The sequence below is a fragment of the Rattus norvegicus genome, chromosome X (assembly GCF_036323735.1).
Source record: "Rattus norvegicus strain BN/NHsdMcwi chromosome X, GRCr8, whole genome shotgun sequence".
NCBI classification, from domain to species: domain Eukaryota; kingdom Metazoa; phylum Chordata; class Mammalia; order Rodentia; family Muridae; genus Rattus; species Rattus norvegicus.
The window spans coordinates 126,806,045-126,825,674 of record NC_086039.1 but is presented as its reverse complement, the minus strand read 5'-3'; the positions used below and the strand labels follow the sequence as shown (position 1 = coordinate 126,825,674).

General features: G+C 35.9%; 1 protein-coding gene and 1 long non-coding RNA gene across 10 annotated transcripts in view; one reads left to right on the top strand and one right to left on the bottom strand.

The window, feature by feature from the left end:
- Nucleotides 1-19,630, top strand: part of Tenm1 (teneurin transmembrane protein 1) — an 889,770-nt gene that overhangs the window by 330,063 nt on the left and 540,077 nt on the right. For all 8 annotated transcript variants that reach the window (XM_063280507.1, XM_063280510.1, XM_039100433.2 and 5 more), the window contains one exon: nucleotides 249-305. In XM_063280507.1, the coding sequence (XP_063136577.1) occupies nucleotides 249-305 (57 nt within the window). The remainder of the gene's footprint in view (nucleotides 1-248; nucleotides 306-19,630) is intronic.
- Nucleotides 2,268-3,254, bottom strand: LOC134484114 (uncharacterized). Of its 2 annotated transcripts, none has more exons than XR_010061491.1 (2): nucleotides 3,051-3,254; nucleotides 2,268-2,745 (listed from the first exon to the last, which is right to left on the bottom strand). It is a non-coding gene; the product is annotated as an uncharacterized LOC134484114 (long non-coding RNA). The 2 variants fall into 2 exon arrangements; XR_010061492.1 differs by having other exon boundaries at nucleotides 3,104-3,254.

Below are 19,630 nucleotides of genomic sequence, written 5' to 3'. Positions count from 1 at the left end.
CATCAATGGGAGGTTTCTTTTAGGAGTGTTGAAAATTGTAGGATTAAGTAAGATTGACTTTTTTTTAGGATTCAATACTACTGAATCTTTGTTTTAGTGGAGGAATATATATTAGGGTACATAGAGCTTTTTTTTCCATTGATACTGTTATGTTTTTTTTTAAAAATTCTTGAAGTATTCCTGTTGAAATTTGAAGAATCTCAGGCAACGTGGGCAAAGACTGATTAATAAAACATTTAATATTACAGGTTTTAAATTCTCTCCTGTTTGTTGTGATATGGAGGCTCCAGCTGATTCTGCTCAAGGCAAGTGTTTCCAAATATTCGACGCCAAGTTGTTTTTACCTCAATCAATCATGACAGGTGCCTAGTCCACAAAATAGACTCTGACAGACTAACAAACAACACATGAGGCTGAACAATGGAATTGTCAGAGATTAGTCTTGTGCCTTTAATGTGTATATTTCACTTGCAGTTAGGAACAACACTCATTTGTCTTGGGGTTCTGCCCTAAATAAAACAAATGCCTTGTTGTTGCTGCTGCTGCTGCTGCTGCTGCTGCTGCTGCTGCTGCTGCTGCTGCTGCTGCTGTTTTGCTGTTATTTTCTTTTGAATTTAGAATGGCTTTAACTTTAACACGGCATATATCTGATGTTGACAGAACTTTCCAGTGCTCACTACCAAATGGCCTTGGTCCTTTTCTCCAGATGTTCCTACCTTGGCCTTACAATCACATTTCATTCATGTCATCGATTGCAAATAACTCAAAAAGCCAAAGAAAAAAAGTGAAAGCGTAAGGTAGTCATTATTTTATGAGATTTTATTTTTGTCATTCTTTAGTAAGAGGAGCATTCCCAGTTATTGGTAATAAACTAGGAATGGCCCATATTTAATACTTTTTTAGAGAAAACTTGTTAGTGTGAATCCTTTTCTTCTTTTTCCCCAAATGCAAGTTAAATTAAAAAAAATCATTTTCATCTCATTTAACTTTGTGTTTGCATGCAAATGGAGCTATTTATTTCCCACTGATATCATCCATTCATGAAAGCATGCCTAGCAGGGTACCTATCTCATTAACTCATTAACTTGAATTTATACAGTCTATATTTGAAACATAAAAATGCTTAAAATATTTTTGATTTATAGGTTTCAGTAGTTCAGATTCCATGCCATCTTCTCCCTATGATACAATTAGTGTCAATGACATTTTATTTTTTTCCGCCAATAATTTGTTTTTTGTTAATTATTGATGATACCGTGAACATAATGTTATGAAAAACTTTAGGTTATGCCTCACTGCTGTTAATGAGAAATACAAGCTTAAATAAGGGAAAATGTTAATTTATGTGAGTTATACAACTATAAAAGTATCTAAGAAATGCTGTCAAAGATGCTTACAATTGTGTCCATCCCACAAATAGACAGTATGATTTAGTGACCCTTTGTTGTTCTACTTGGACTTCCAGAATTTTGTCTAAGAAGATTGATTTCTTGCATTTCATCCATAGACTAATCATTAAAAAATATTTTTAGTACTATTAACCCTGTTTTTTGTTCTGAATCTAATTTAAATCTATAATGTTACAAACTCTGAAATTTTTACTAAAACTTCACTACTGGAATATTTGCAAGAGGGGAAATTAACAGGTATGAAAAGTAGATACAGTTTTTAGGTTTCACAGAACTACCAAAATATTATTTGTTTTTTAATCCTTCCCACTTGTCCTAAGACGATCCTTTAACATGTATTATTACTTAATTTTCCATTAAGGAAAAATGCAGATTTAATAGTTAGCTTGATCCTAGGACCTGAGTAATAACAGTTTGATATTGTGCTTCTTTCAGTGTAGCCTTCTTACAGTCCATTTCAACTATGTGTGATATGTCTAGATTTTCATACCTCACAGAAGGTGTTAAGACTGGACACAAGAGTGGTCTGCCTTATTCTCCATTGTAGATTCAATACCTAGCCACAGGATCTAGAGAATAATTATAGAGTCTATAAATGAGGATCACATTATGTTTTGAGTGGGGGGGGATTAAAGTGAGAGATAAATACTTTCATGAAATATCTATGATCTTGTGCTACTCTTTGAAGAATAGAAGTGCTGCACTGAGGCAGGCCTATGGTTATCTAATGTACAACTTTGCCTCTAACAAATGATATTCTCGTCATTTCTTGTAACAATGTGACAATACTATTTTGTTTTAGTCAATGGTCTCTAAAAGACTTGAGCTAAAAAAAATGAGTACATATTGCACAAGGGATGTAGGATGGTATATAGGCTTTAATATGGGTACTCCAACAAAAATTATTTCCTGACTCAAAAGCCAGGAATCTGGTAGTTAGTTGTTCAACCGAGTCTCAGCCTCATACTGGAGTCCTGGAAGATTCCTAGAGACCTGCTAGTCCTCAGTCTATGATGGAACCCTGAAAAAGTAGGTATTAATACCTGTGAAAGAATGCCTCAGCAACAGGATAGATGGATTTACCAGTGAGAGCAAGGGCAAGCAGACAAAATCAAAAGCTTCTTTCTTCCATGTCATTCTATGTGCCGTCACTAGAATACGTGGCCCAGAAGTCTGGTCTTCTCAACTCAAATGATCCAATTAAAAAGGCTCCTCACTGTTGTGCTGAGATGTTTGGGTTTTAGTTGATTCTGGATGTAGTCAAGTTGAAAACTAAGATTATATACCTTGTGTGCACCCCTTGCCACCTTTAATACAAGCACATCTCCTTAATTTCCTAATGGAAACAAAAATGAAGTCCGTTATTTTTCTACAACTGGTCGAGTGGCATTAGCTGGTATTTATAATTTCTTTCTTCTACTACCCAGTCTGTATTTCTTCCAACCTCAACAACCACCTCAGCTAATCTTAGTTCTTATCCAAGAGGAGCTACCCATACTTTTATTCCTGAAGGGTCTGTGCCCTTTGTCACCCTGCTTTAACCGAGTTGTTGTAGTTTCACATTAACTTTAACCACAAGACATGGTAACAACAGGAGATACCCTAATGGATCTCCTGTACTCCAAGCACAATCTTTCTTACCTCCTTTATGGAGAAATATAGGAATTTCCCCCCTGGTAGTTTGGACTGATTACCGTTTATAATGCTGTTACTCCTATCTTAGCCCGTTGGCTAATGGTCGTCATAAGTCCAAAGGGGCCAGTTTGAAATCTGAGTTCTCATCGCAATGGAATGTTTGTTGTGTCTCCTAGCAGAGACATTCTCCATCTGGAACCAAAAGTTCTATGCCAGAAGAGATTATGGTTTTGGGAACAGGAAGCAAAAATTTTCCTACTGGTTACTAGGGGTGATAGTGAATGGAATCATTTCCATTTATACTACTTCATTCCTGGACCACTGAATTCTGGGCATGGGAGAACATTACCATATACTGAAAAATTATTCAAAGCATATAATGTATTTTGGAGAACCTGGATTTAGCCTTCTTGGTTACCACCATCTAATTAAAACTGTGACTTCAAATGTCATCTACCTTTCTATGAAGTCAGCTGGTTTCAGAATGCTTGACAGCCAAATGTCAGTGACTTTTATGACAGTAGACCCATTATACCATTACTTTGCCTATTAAGTGAGCTTCTTAGCCAGAGGAAAGTTTATATAGGATGCCTTAACTGTGGATGAAATATTCTGAGAGTTTGTATACAGTAGGTTTTTAAGAAACATCAGGTGTAAAAGAGGCAAATCCATAAACAGGGTATCTATTCCAGTGAGGTCAAAACACTGTCCTTTCCACATAGGAAGGGAGCCAGTGTCACTAACCTGCTACTTAGTAGCATACCCTTGGGAATGCTATCATTAGGAGCTTGGTGTTAGTGTCTGTTGCTAGCAGATCTGGCCCTTAGCAGCATCTGTAACCAGTTCACCTAGGTAAATTTAATTACATTTGTTGAGTCCATGCACAAATTCTATTTCTACTCCAATAGCCACTCTGGTATTAGGCCTAGTGAAAAATAACAATGGATTATGGTGAAAGCTGCTGCCTATCAACAAAATGAGACGTCTTGTCCAGTGTTTTTTGACTTCTACTGAAGTCGCCTTTTGATGATCATTTCCATGAAAGACAAGCATCTTCACATCCTTTGCCCATTTGAAAAGACCTATTTAAGTGCTTATTCCCAGGTTTTTTCCCACCAATTTTTTAATCATGTTCTTTAAAAATCCATGGCCATCCAAACAATCCATTGAGTAAAGCTCATGGATCACACAACCAGACATATGGCCTATTCTCCACCCAAGAAAAATATACAACCTTGTTTATTGCCCAAAGTTCTAACTACTATGAAGATTTCCCTTTACTGATGTCTTTCAGGGTTTCCCCAGAAAGGGTTTGTAAATGATGCAGCTTTCCAGTTCTCAGTAGTGCTTATATAACATGCAGAAAGAAAAACATCAGTTCAAACAGTGCTAATTCCTGAAGAGATAGTTCTGTGTCTAAAAGCACTACTTGCTCTTCCAGAGGACCCTAGTTTAATGCTCAACACCCACAATGCAGCTCACAACTGTTGTAACTCCAGAGGATCTGACAGTCTTACACCTACGTACATGCAGATAAAACACCAATGTACATGAAATAAAAATATTTAATTTTAAAATTCCCTAATTCTTTCTCAGTAAATGTCCATAGGGAATACTTCAAGAGGCTATGGGAGCATGATTGTGAGTAGAAAGGATTTTAATGGGAGTAAAAAGTCATAAACATTTGAGCAACTTCTTTATATTACTGGTTTGTGCCCTCAGGATCTGATCAGCCCAGATCACATATATACCATGTCCATTTGACAATAGATTGTTGCTGTGTATAACTTAATTTATAACTTGCATGGTCAAAAATATCTAGATTACTATAGGCAGACCCAGTTGACTTGGTATCCCATTGTCAAATATTCATTTTACACTAAGGCCAGATACCCAGTCAAGAGCTGTCTTTCAAAAGAACAGCTGTCTGCCTATGATGGTAGAGATTTGCTGCAAATTTTCTAGAGTTTCCCTTGTGATTCATCTGTATTAAAGTGCCAATGACTCCAGGCAACCTTCCTAACAGCCACTGATACCTCAAGTGCTTTCAGGTCTCCAGAATCATATTGTCCCAGGAGAAGAGCATTCTACACAGCAATTTTAGCCTACTGAAAACTCGTCTCCTGTTCCAGGACCCATTTAAAGCTAGCGTCTTTCTACCTCACTTGATATATGGTATGAAATAACATATATCAGTAAGGAATATGATGATTCTCCAGTCCAAATAAACCTTCCTCTTGATGGTGGGAATAGTCAGATTTGAAAACTTGTACTTTGGTTTACACAGAATAACTGTGCCCCACACAGTGGACTCCTGGAAATTTCACTGAAGTTCTACTCTTGAAATTTTTTTTAATTTCTTTCCCATCCTCAGAATCCATATGTATTACCAGAAAGTTCAAGGTGGTTTGTACGCCCTGCTCACATGGTCCAATCAACCTAATTTATCAGTATAGTGGATTGATGCAATATTTTGCAGGAGAGACAGATGATCAAGATCCTTCCAAACTAAGTTATGACACAGTGTTGGCGAGTTAATATACTCTTGTGAGATAAACTTGTAAAAGCATACTGTTGGCCTTGCCAGCTGAAGGTAAATTGCTTCTTGTGGTCCTTATGGACAGGTATCAAGAAAAAGGCATTTGCTAAAGTTGTAGCTGCATACCATGTACCAGGAGATGTGTTAATCTGCTCAAGTAAAGATACCACATCTGGTACATCAGCTGCAATTGGTATCACTACTTGATTAATTTTGCAATAGTCAACCTCCATTCTCCATGATCCATCTGTCTTCTGTGCAATCCAAATAGGAATTTTAAAGGGAGATATGGTACAAATCACAAACTCTGCATCTTGCCGGTAGTATTAATTTCTGCAATCCCTCCTGGAATGTCTTTTGCTCACTATGTTCCCTAGTAGCAAGAACTTCAGTGACTTGCATTGGCTTTCACCAATTATTATAATCCTCACAAAACCAATATAGGAATTCTGCCAACTTCTAAGTACATATACCCCAATTATACATTCTAGAAGTAGGGAAATAACCACAGGGTGAGTTTTGGGACAAACTGGGCCTGCTGTGAATAAGATTTCAGCCAAAATTCTGTCATCTGATCTCCATAAAACTGTACTTTAACTGATGGGCCACATTTGCTTTTGGGGCTCTCCCATAATGAGTACCAATTATTTTCCTAGACAGTATCCCACAGGACCTAGAAAGTCTGATTGTTTGCATTCCCCAGTGTAAGTGGCCCATGTTAAAGGACATGTGTCGCACTGCAGAAGGACTGGAGAACACTAACCATAAAACTCTTAGGTAATTCATCAAGACCCTTCCTCACAGGACTTTTGACATCCCTTCATTCAAGGGACCTAGAGTTTGCAAATAGATGAAGTCTAGAAATTGTTTCAGGAGCCAAGATTTCCTATTGCCACTATCCAATGTAGCCTTTCTTGGTTTGTTCAATAATGTATCTGCTTATACAAATCATATAAAACATAGTAGGCTTCTTTATGATTACATTTCTATAAACACAATCCATTAGTCAGTGTCAGAGTTCCATATGACACTTGTGACCATAAAAAGCACTTTGCTTTTGCTGCTCATTATGGGTCAGGCCATTGTTGACATTGCTTCACCTGTTCTTCCAGTGCCATAACAATGCTTATCATTGTCTTTGGTGCTTCAGTGTTGCCACCTGAACCCTGTTTCTCCAGGGCCCAATTATAACCCTTTGCATTTAATTCATCCAACTGAGCTGTGGTATTTACAACCCTGTGGTCTGGCACAAGAAAGGAATAACCATAGAGTTCTTCAAGTATACTGATGCGCCTTTCAGCATTTTTCATGTTGTAGGATTAAGGCATCTAGGCCTTCTCGCTGTGGAGGATTGGGTTTTCCTGGCGTACCCTCTGTAGCACCATGGTCTGCCTGAACCTTAAAATCCTTGTCAACACTGAGGCAAGAGATGTCAAACATCTTCATCTTCTTTTCAGTAGGCCATCTTATGACAAATTTTGGCTCTGCAAACTTCCATATTAAACCTAGAATATGTACTCAGTGCTCCCATTTCAGAAAATTCAGTCTGTTCCAGTTGTATATTTCATCTACCATTATCACACACCCTTAAAACCCATTTCTACATGTAGTCTCCAGACTTTGCCTCAGTGAATTAGCAAACTCTTCAAGTTCTTTAGTGGAATATCACACATTTTCATGAACTATACTTCTTACCTCTTTTCTATGAGCATCTTTAACTGGGGAATTGATTGTGGTTATAAGTCTAGAAGCACTATAGGCAGGCACTGACCGACATCAATATTGTTTTGACTGCCATCTCCTTCAGAGAACATCATTGCTAATGTAGTAGACAGTGAAGGATTACTGAGACAAATATGGAGAGGGAAACACTGCAGTAGATTAATGTGGAGAAGTATTCTATTCTAAGGGTGAAGAATTATTTATCAGGTGAGTTAAGTCCTTCAGAACAGGAGAGTTTAATGTCTTCACATTTAGACGGGTTGTTCCACACCTCTTCATCCACACTTACAGAATCCTTACCAATCACTGTACTTATTTCAACATGTATACACTCTGAAGCTGGGACTTGGATTTTCATTGTAAAGCAAATAGTCATATTCTGAGGATTTGGGTTTGATTTTTCGATAACTTGAACTCTATGGTTGCTGAGGACAAGATTCTGTTCCACAGCCCACTGGTAAATGTTTAGACTATTGGTATACATCTGAAGTCAATCTATTAACTGTGTCACTGAGTTCTTCTGTTACTGTATGCTGAGATATTAGAAGTTTGTTAATTTTATCAAGGGATTCATTCTTATCCTTTGGCAATTTATCCAGAGATGTTAGAAGCCACCAGACAACATCATTGTTTCCCTTTTTTTCCACCAGTTGTCATAAGTCTTATGTAGAGAGTCATTACATTTGCAATTACAATGGATTGGTCAAGATAATCAAATGGATCTATCTAATAAGTTTAATACCATGGATACTTAATGCTCTCCATGCTTTTGAGGAGAGCTTTCAGTAACTGTATGTATCAGCAGATTAGAAACCCAGTCCCAGATACTTTAAAAAGAGGCTAATGGGTTTTTATAAGTTCAAGGCCAACCTGGATTACAGGGTGAGATCTAGGCCAGCCAAGACAACGTAGTAAGATCCTGTCTCAAAAACTAATGAAATAACTTTACAATTTTGTTTCTGTAGAACCCATTCTGATATTACTATCTGTATTAGTCAGGGTTCTATAAAAATAGACCTGCTAGGATGAACATCCATATATTAAAAAGGAATTTATTAGAGAAGCATACAGGCGATGGTCTCTGTAGTCCAACAATTGCTGTCTTCTAACTGAAAGATCAAGAATCTGGTAGTAATTCCATCCATGAGGCTAGTTGTCTTAGCAGTCCAAATCTGATGCCAGAGTCCCAGAGGAATCTAGAGATCTGGTAGTCTTCAATTCACATTGGAACCCAAAGAATTGGGTCCTGACACTAGGAGAAGAATGTTGCTGGAAAAGGGTAGATGAACTTGCCATTGAGAGTGAGAGCAAGCAGGCTTTACACTGTCATTAGTAGACCCATTGGGGTATGTGTGCCAACTTGATATTTACTGTTTCGAAGTGGGGAGCTGCTACAAAAATCAACTAGGTGGACTCCCCAAAGCAAGATTTGCATTATTGATCTTATCCTCTGGTTGTAGCTAATGAGACTCTGTTAGATACCTGAATCAAGTTGAGAAAATGATTCTATTTCCATGGAATGTAGCGATGATGCTAAAGCACACATGATTAATTTTAGCTGCTTTTCTGGAGAGAAGTAAGAGCTGGACTGTATTCAGAGTCTTATTCCTTTCTTTTGGATAAATATATAGACATGAGTCAATCTGCACAGATATGACTAAATATAATAGATCAATGTACAAAAAGAAAGGACTTAATTCTTTCTATTTAGCCCCTTCTTGTGCTCATTTTCTGTTTAATGTAGCTCAAATTGTTTTTGTCACTTATAATAAATCCTCTTAATTAATTGAACATTAATATTTCCCACCAGTCTAGAAATGCCTTGAGGTTGGGGATTATACATAATATTCATATTTCAAGCATCTCTAGTACGTAATACCAAGTTTGGCAGCAAGTAATTGTTCAATAAGCATTTTTGAATACAAGTATCATCATTGAAACTATAGGTACGCGTAACTTCTTTGTAATTCATACTTTATTAAAATTAACAAATAAAATCTTACTGTTTTTTTTTCCGTTTTGTTTATTAACAGGCAGTTTTACTTTTACAACTTACAGTCCATCTTTGGTACTTCTCAAATCCCTGACTACTAGCCATTGGATGGATAATTAAAACTTCCCAAACCCCAGTTTCTTGTTCTATGAAATGGAAAACATTACCAATTTCATTTTTTGTGTGTAGAGCATGAATATATATATATATATATATATATATATATATATATATAACTTTATAGTATGACTTCTATAATTAGATATTGTTAGGTATGAATAAAGTTTAGCTCTATTCATTTACTATGCCAAAGTTGTGGGATAGATACTATGGGTGACAGTTTTCTTATCAGGAATTATACAAGTAGCCAGTGTGGGATATATGGCACCCCAAAGAAATTCTAGATCCTGGTTACAGTCCATCCTAATTTCTGCTCATTTCAAGAAAGGTAAAAATCCTTGTGTTTCTCTTACTTTAACTAATACATCATCTCAATAGTTAAAAAATATTTTTCTACTAAGCACCGAAAAAATATTAAAGGAAATATAGTGAGGTGATTTTAACTAGTAAAGGCTACTATTATTTCCCATTGATGTATAGTAGACCTTTAAGATAGAGCTAGAATCTTAGTTCCTTAATAAACCATGCTTATTTTCATCATTGTTGAATAGTTAAGTTCTTTCTATGCTATTCAACAACTTTACAGATCAGGGAAGATCTGAAAAAAAAAATTCATCAGAGACACCAAATCTATAACAACTCCCTGTCACTTCTACACATCATACCCAGAACCTGACGACATAGAATACACAGCCAATAAATACCATACTAGCATAGCTTTGCATGTGCCATTTTGAGAACCTACATTGCTTCCTAGGAACATCTGGAGTTGTGAGACAAAATGCCTAGATGAACACCTGGAGGTGTTTAAATGACATGTAATACTTATGCCCAAATGAGGAGTTACCCTTCTGATATTTGACCATGTGGGATCATTCATGCACATTTACTAGAAGGGATTTGTTTCTTTTACATTTCTTGCCTGTGCTTTCCATGTTTTCCCCTGGTGATATAAGTTATAAAGGACACTTCTATAGCGGTGAAAACAGTTCCTTAGGAACCATCTACAAGTTAAAGGAAGTGTGTGAAACAATACAATGATTTGGTAATAGCTTTGGCAGGAACCCTGCCATATAACTGGCACCCTAATGGCTCTGTTGGAACCATTATGCATGTATGAGGCAGCGCAGCAGTTGACTTTTGTAACAGCTCTCTTGGAGAGTTACATGGTCAGAGGAAGTGTATAAGTCATTTGGATGTGTTTATGTGTGAGTCATGCATTTCTGTGATGACTGTGATGTTCTTAGACTTGGAAACGAATTTAATGATATTGAACATTAAGCTATTGTCAAGGCAAATAGAAAAATGCATATGTTCAAGTAGAAATCCCTTTATTAGTATATTTTAGTGGTAAAGTAATATTAACTGGTGGTTTATAATTGATACTGTAAAACAGGATTAAGTTAAAAAAACTAAACTGTTCTCATCTTCACCCTTTAGGTACCACTTGAGTGATGGTCATTTCCACATTGTCAGTATAAGTACAGTAACCTTTTGTAGTTCAGATATCTTGCACATTATCCTTTGTTGTTTCTCAGTGATAGCTGGATGAGATTGAGTCACATAGGTATCACTTTCATATTTAGCTAGCTCATTGATACAAATGTAGGTGTCCATCAGTTTGCTCTTTAAAAAAAGTACCATTATTTAATTCTTACATACACATCTTTTTACACATCTGTTGGATAACTTCTTATAATTGGAAATGATTGATAGGCTGAGGTAATAGCCATTTAATTACTCCTACAGCTATCATCAAATCTTCCCCTTAAAAGGAAGATTAGTTTATCTTTCTACTAATGCTTTCTGAAGAATATCTCTTTTCTCATATTCTCATCAAGGCTGATAATGATGGAAAAAACATTTCTAATACATATTCTCCTAGCATATATAAATATTCTTATGCTATGATTTTTAATTTATGAGTGATCTTAGCAATCTTTTTATATGATAATGACACATTTTGCATATCTTATTCTCAATTGTTGTTATGTCTGCTCAATTTTCTACTTATAATTAGTAAGGAAATAATCTACCAACAAAATAAAAAGTAAAGATATAGATGTACCACAGTAAAGATAATGAGAATGTTTTTTAAACATGAACAACATATTTATCTTCATTCATCAGAAAAAATTGTATTAAAAAACAATGTGTACTGCATGCAACTAAGTAAAGCTAGAAACAGGAGCAGTGGTTCTCCCCAGGGAATAAAACAATAATTAGTTAGCTGTCCATTTCCCAGTGGTCAGTCTTGAAAACATATGTAGAAACAACAATATATGGAACCAACAGGTTATATTTAAGAATTATATGTATATATGGAAATGTAAAAAAATTACAATCAGAAAAATTATCTAAAAATACAGTTGACTTGTGAAATTATTGCCTAGATTCTTAGCAGTAAAAAATAGTTGATAACATATACTTTTCTGAAAAATGATTATCAAACAGTGATTATAGGATTATAACCAAACAAAAATGAAAGGGAATTTGACTATATCTTACAAAACTGAACCTATAGGTATACCTCCATTGGCCTAGTAATTTCAGTTCATGACCTGTATCCTTTAACTCTTGCGTGACCATACAGTGATACATATCAGGATGTCCCAACAAGTGAAGCATTGTTGGAAATATTGAAAAACTAAGAATATCAATCAAAATGTTTATCAACAAGCAGCGACCTGTACACTGTATAGGATATTCATGTTCTGTAATATTCTCCAGCTTTAGAAATGGTGAGACATGTGAAGAGAGAAGGGAGATGACTCGTAAGCATTGGGACAGAGGCACTACTACTCTCAGATTGTGTATATATTTATAAATATTAAAAAAATAAGCACACCTATATGATCTACCGATGGTTAACATCACTTTTTGTTGCCTTTCACACTTACAAATAGGAATATTTTTAACATATTTTAATACAAGCCAAGTGGGATAACTTTATATATCATTAAACAAAACCACAGTCTTTGAAACCTCATGCGTTTTAATATATTATTGTCTGTGAATCCCGAGAAGGAATATATTTTATGTTGTAAACTAGCTCACAATGAATTTAAAGATAAAATTCAGGAAAGATTTTTTTAAAAAGTAACTACCTTTCCTATGAAAGTTCCTCCAACATACTTTACTCTGCTCATTTCTAATTTTTAGTACTCTCCGTTGTAATCTAGTAATTTTATTTCCTACCTCACTGATAGATCACAGTCTGCAATTTAAAAACCACAATACATAGTATGGTATGTTTTATGTGGTTTTAATGGAAGTGTACACATATATGTCTGTATATGCATAGATTGCTTTGCAACTACTAAGATTAAATGAATAGACAAGATTAGGCACGTTCGGGAGAGCATGGCCATAACCCAGTCATCATCAGAGAGACTTCATCCAGCTACTGATGCGAGAAAATTCAGAGACCCACAGTTGAGCAATAGGTAGAGGTTTCAGAACCCTGCAGAAGTGGGGAAGGAAACAACCCACAGAATCAACTAAGCATCATTCATAGGCGCTTACAGAAATTGCCAGGGCAGCCTGTATTTGTTTGTGCTAGGTTCTTCGCATATATGTTATGGTTGTATAGTTCGTTGTTCTTGTGGGACTCCTAACAGGAACTGTCCATGAGTCTTTTGCCTACTTGTGGGACCCTTCTCCTCCTATTGGATTGCCTTCTCCAGCCTTGATAAGAGAGTATGTCTCCTGTCTTAACTGAAACTTGCTATGCCATGTTCAGTTAATATCCCTGGGAGACCTGCTGTTTTCTGAAGGGAAAACGAAGGGGAGCTGATCTGGGAGAGAGGGAACGTGAAGAGAGGGACTGGGAGGAGTTTGGGGGAAGGTGAAACTGCAGTCAGGATATAATATATGAGAGAAGAATATAAAAACAATAAATTAATGAGTATTATTGCATCTGTGGAGAAGTGCTTACATAGTTAAGACGTAGATCCCGGAAAGAGTGGGTTTCCCTATGTACTTTTGTCTCCTTTAAACTTTGTATTACAGGCTGATAAGTTTTAGCTTGTTATTTTAAATGAATGAAATTAATATATCACAGAAGAAATAACCCAAATTACCTGTTCTCTGGATTACTTTAGAACATAGTCAACAATGGCTGCTTACAGGGATGTTTTGAAGGTCTTGAAGTAGTATACAAAAATTCTTTGGAGTGAGAAAAGGGAAATTCTTTTGGGTGGGAAAATACTCCTTTTGCGATAGTGCCTGGTTTAGTTCCCATCATTGTTTCTCTTTTTTGTATGTGTGCGCATGCACATGTATGTGTGTGTGTGTGTGTTTAAACAAATGTATTAAATAATGTCTTTATGTAATAATCTTGCCCTGGTTTACTGTCAAGCTACCTGCTTCTTTTGATTTTGCTCAGGAAATGAGAGCCATGCTCATTCGTTTCCTTGAAAAGCTGTTTTTGTAGATAAGTTTCTACCTCACGTAGGAAGCAGGGCACCAGAGCATTCTAATCCAGTGGACAAGTAATTCCACTTTCCTAAATTGTCTGCCAAAATTAGCACTTGCAAATCAACAAAAAAAGAGCGTTGTAAATTCCAATCCCTCCACGTAATGTATACCATACTATTTTCCTTTGTGACCAACAACACATATTTGTCATTTTACAATTTTAGCAACATACACATAATCATGTTTTCATGAACAAACACCTATTATGCTAAGTGGCATATTTTAAGTATAATTTCTGTCATTCACACAGTTGACACCTTCTATTTTCGTGGTTCTATTGTATGACCGCTATCAACTAGAAATTTGTGCTTAAATACTTTTCATTTATTTTGATGTTTGTAAATGCAAAACCAGTTTTTTTGGGGCAATTTACCCTTTATCTTCATTGTTTCTGGGAAATGCAGTGTTTACTGAAACAAATACTTTCTCGGCATGTTTATGTGAAGGCTGAAGTTCAAACTCTGCTCATCTGTCTTGCCTGGCAAATACCTTCACAGAATGAACCATCTTTCTGGCCTGCCCATGAGCAGAGCTTAAAGTTAACAAACAAGGAATATAATTTGGTTGTTCGTAAATATAAATGAATGCATGCATTGTTTGGTGAGTAATTTATGAAATAAGCAAGTCAATCAAAATTGTCAAAAAGTTGCTTCATTTAAGATAATTTCTAAACTGATGTGCTGTCTGACTGAATTATCTGGCAATCCCTGTGCAAACCATTGAAACTTTTTATGAGTATGTCGTCATATTTTAATCAAATTGTACATCAATTGATTGGCTACAATAATATTCAGTTAGAATTGAGCAATCCAGTCAAACTTGTCAAGAAATATTCCTTGGTAAGACAAATCCTAGTATTAAAAAGACTAAAACTGCGTTGTTATGAGATTTGATTGTCCCCAAAACATGTCAGAATTTGAGGAAATTTCCATGAAAGTTGAAAAGTGTAGAAAATGAAACCCAGACTTTCAGCTTTACAGGAATTATAAACCTGTCAAATCATGACATTCTTAACAGTCTTACCTAGTTATATGAAGTTAAAGCAATAATGGCGCTGAACTATCTTAAGGTGAAAATAAATAAAAACACAATAAAATAAAACAGCCACCCAACAGTAAAAGTCAAGTGAAGGAAAAGAAGCAAACAACACTAGCTCCCTGGATTAAGTATTTGATATAAGTAAATATTTTCCTCAGCACATATAAATTATTTTAACATTTCACCGTTTTTTTTAAGTTTTGATCTCTAGTCTACTCTATGTTCATCTGAATACTTTATTTAAGGAACAGGAAGAATTTAGAAAACGTTTTCTGTTTTGATTCAGGTGTCATTTTAGTCCTAAGTTTTGACACTTGTGTAGCCAATTGAATGTTGTCATTTTCAATGGCTTCAGCCACAGTAAGGTTTATCAAGATGTTTCTGCCTCACATCTCATTTCCAAACAGCTGTCTAGATGCACAGTCACGAGTCTGCTAAATTGGGCAGACATTTGGAACACTTTTTTTTTCATGTTCTCCTAAGAACTATAATTATATATATTTTAAAGACATAAAAGAAAAGAAATTAGCCCAAGGTAAATCTCAGCAGAAAAGTGCTTTTCTGGTAACTGTTTGCCTCCAAGATAGGTACTGGTCTTTACTCACAAGAAGGAGAAAGAATAATTTGGACATATTTTCTTGGACCTTACACCTTTGGACCCATGAGACTTAAAATAAAGAAATATCTGGCTCTCCTACAAGTTGAGTTTCAGTTGTACCAGATTGAATTAGTGTAAATAAAATAGAAAGAAGGGCTCTAGCAGATCAATACTGCATTGGTAGTAAACTGGAAAATACTGACAAATTATCCTTTTAGGCCTTAGCGAGGTTTAATCTAAACATCGTTTTCTCCTGACACGAAGAGAGAGAAGAGAGTAATTTATTACACAAGCCTGATATGGATGAGAAAAGACTGCTGCTTGTTCTCCGCTGTTATGGCTTCTTCCCTTTCTGTGCCAGTTCAATTTTTTTCTTGCTCTAGAAAAATCATTCTCCAATAATGTTTATGAATCTTAGATCTTCAATGCCACACCTTACCCTGGCATATTTGGCTACTTGCCAGCTTGTTTAAGACGAAGAATGTCAATTGAAAAATGTTCTACTGAGACTCGATGAGAGTCTTATATGTGTGGGGAACCTTCCTAAGTTATGGTATGCATGTAATTTCACAATTTTAGATAATAGGAGAAAGCAATACATACAGTAGTATTTTATGAAATCTGGTTATATTTAACATGAATAATAACCCAGCCCATAAACTTATAATAGCCAAAACAAAACATGTGATTTCTTTTTTATTATTGGGGTTACATAAGATGGGTTCTAGTTCTAATTCCATTCCAAATTTGCTACTTGTTTGTGGGAGAAGGAGAATTTTTATTTTGAATGAAATGAATCTTTACAGTGTTTCTGTCCTAATTATGATTTTATTTCTCCCCATGCTACTCTTATCCATTGTTATAAACATTAAGCACAAATAAGTAAAAGATGGAGCCGAAATATTTGGTCAGCTCTTTCTTCATCTTTTCTGTTAAATAAAGTAGTTGTGTTAAATGTCACATCTTCCCAGATGGATATGATAAAATAGCATTTTTAATTAGCCCAAGAGGGACGTGGACATAAGAAAACCAAGTACTTGCTCCAGGCAGGATCATTTCTCAAGTCACTGTATTATGAACAGTATTTAAATTACTACCTATATTTATCCCTCCTATTTTTTAAAACCTAAGGGTTTATACTATTACAATTATATCTCCACAGTTATTATCATGGTAATAAAGATATCAACCTAAAACATTTCTGTGTTCTTGGGGGGAAATGTATGCATATTTAATATTAAGAAATAGTTCCTATTTATTGTGCCCCGAACCAAATTGAAATCTCAGGAGTTTAGTTGCTCATTCAAATTAGGAGGCAAAGGACATTGTCAATAGGACAAAATGGCATCCCAGAGTTTGGGAAAATATTTTTACCAACCCTAGATCCGATAGAGGATTAATATCCAAAATATACAAAACCTCAAGAAGTTAGACTCCACAGAACCAAATAACCCTATTAAAAATGGGGTTCAGAGCTAAACAAAGAATTCACAGCTGAGGAATGCCGAATGGCTGAGAAACACCTAAAGAAATGTTCAACATCTTTAGTCATAAGGGAAATGCAAATCAAAACAACCCTGAGATTTCACCTCACACCAGTGAGAATGGCTAAGATCAAAAACTCAGGGGACAGCAGATGCTTGCGAGGATGCAGAGAAAGGGAACACTCCTCCATTGTTGGTGGGATTGCAGACTGGTACAACCACTCTGGAAATTAGTCTGGAGGTGGGAGTCAGTTCAGTTGAGTGGAGTCCAATTCACAGATAATTCCGAGATCATATTATAAAATCCAGAAAGAAACACCACCTTTGAAAGTTTAGCATGTTCTTCTACAGCCACGGCTTATCTTGGTTTCATTTAGAGCATTACGATGTGATAGAAAGAAGGTGAAAACTGTAATGGTTACCAAGAGGCTAGGAAATGGGGTAAAGGGAGTAAATCAAATAAGGCTAGTTTACAGGTAGAGGCACAGAGGTGGATAGGAAAAATAACTTTTTCATATTATATTACAAATTATGTAAAAGTAACTTTTATTTCCTAGATGTAATTGTCATCCTGGAGGCTGACTGCTGAATTAAGTCCCCCTTTCTAGCTCTTTCTGATCTCAGGCTGGTTCAACTGAACTCTTCTGGCTCAGACTCCTCTCCAAACTGACTGATTCAAATTAACTTCTTTGTGCTTTTTAATGAATTGTTCTGCTTCCACACTCCACAAACACGCACTGCATTGCCAAACACTGACTAACTCTACTCTCCTGCCCTGCTTTCAGTCATCTTCACAGAACGCAACTCCACTCAACTAAACTGATTCCCACCAGACTCAAATACCAACTCACTAGTCCTTTATAATTTGCACAAATATCCTACTGTTTTAAAATAAGGAGAGTAATACTTCACATACTTGATTTTTTTCTCATCCATATTTGTAGTGTACCAAAGGTCAGTTTTGGCATCAGAGAAAACTGAGACAGGTAGCCATTGGGGACCATTAGAGCTGTTGACCAAGTTGGACCCAGATACCTACAGGGACTGCTGCCAAAGGCAACCAGAGATTAGAGAATTTACTCAGCAGACTTTTTCTGAGTGGACAAAGCATAATTTACTGGGGCTCAAACTCTCTGTGGATGGCAGAAAAACCTATGAACTCTTTTAACTCCACAGGACTGGAAATGAAGAGAAAAAGAGAGAGAAAATTCACACACACACACACACACACACACACACACACACACACAGAGTTGATGAAACTAAAGTTTAACTCCAAAATATCATACACACAAACATGCATGCACACACACACACACACATATATGTATATATATATATATATATATATGTGTGTGTGTGTATATATATGCAGACAGACCTACAGACTGATGTATACACATTCACACATAGAATGGTTAGAGCAAAGGTCCAGCAAGCAGACTCCGAACATTTCACATATACATATATACATACATACATACATGCATACATACATACATGGACATAATTGGTGGATGGAGCAAGTTCCAACACACACCCAGATAAACTTTACTTGTATACATACATGCAGTTGATGGGTGGAAGGAACAGTTTTACAACCCACCACACACATAAACCTTATACATGCACACAGAATTGGTGGGTGGGAGAAACAATGTTCCAGACACCCTTTATTCTTTCTTCTATAGTTTATATATCTCAGCAAAATCTTTCACACAGTATACAGTTATAATAGGATTGTTTAGATATTTTTTTCTGTGAATGATTAAAAAAAGCTGTGTATTTCCCAATACCTTTGCAAGAAATAACATTACACAGTACAGGTAAAGAAAACAAATTATTCTTAAAAAAAAACCCAATACATTTATAACCGAAGTTCTTGTTATGGATTAACAAAGTGTAAGCAAGCAAGGTAGTTTTCTCAGCCAATTTCTCTTACTGACAGGAAGCAATTTGTGGTCACAAAGAAAGTAGTAATTATTTTATTATTTATCTTTAAAAATAATCTTGTAAGAGTCTTAAAAGAATCACAAATCTAAACTTTATATATAAAAATCAGTCTTATCTATCCTAAATCCTCAAAATGCATATTTACTCATAGCAATTCTTAATAAATCAGGAAGCTGAGTACAAAAGTGTGTATAAGAAATCACTCATCACCAGTCCAGCCTCAGTGAGGGTCACACCAGCCAGTACTGCCATTGTTCTTGTTCCCTGATCATAAAACGTCCCTAGCTTAATAAGAGTTGTTGCCTAAGATTCTTTACATCAGAGTCAGTGCTAAAAACATCTCAACCTAGCTTCACTAACAACTGTATTTGTCCAAATATTTTCTAAGTGTGGTGGTCATTCCTGACAACCTTAGTCTCTGAGTTCTTGGTGATTTAATCAAAGTCTTCTCCAGCAGTGATGCCTGAAAGACATCAAGCATCATTATTGTGAATGCCAGAGACACAGCCCAGTGAGAGATTGGAAGCCCCCTTAGCATTTTCATTTAATTCTTAGATTAAGAGGGCAGCAAACAGAGCAGAACTCCATAAAGCATAAAGTCTTGGGGACATGTGATTCTCAGGGCTATGCCACACCAAGACCCACCCATGTGTCTGTTGT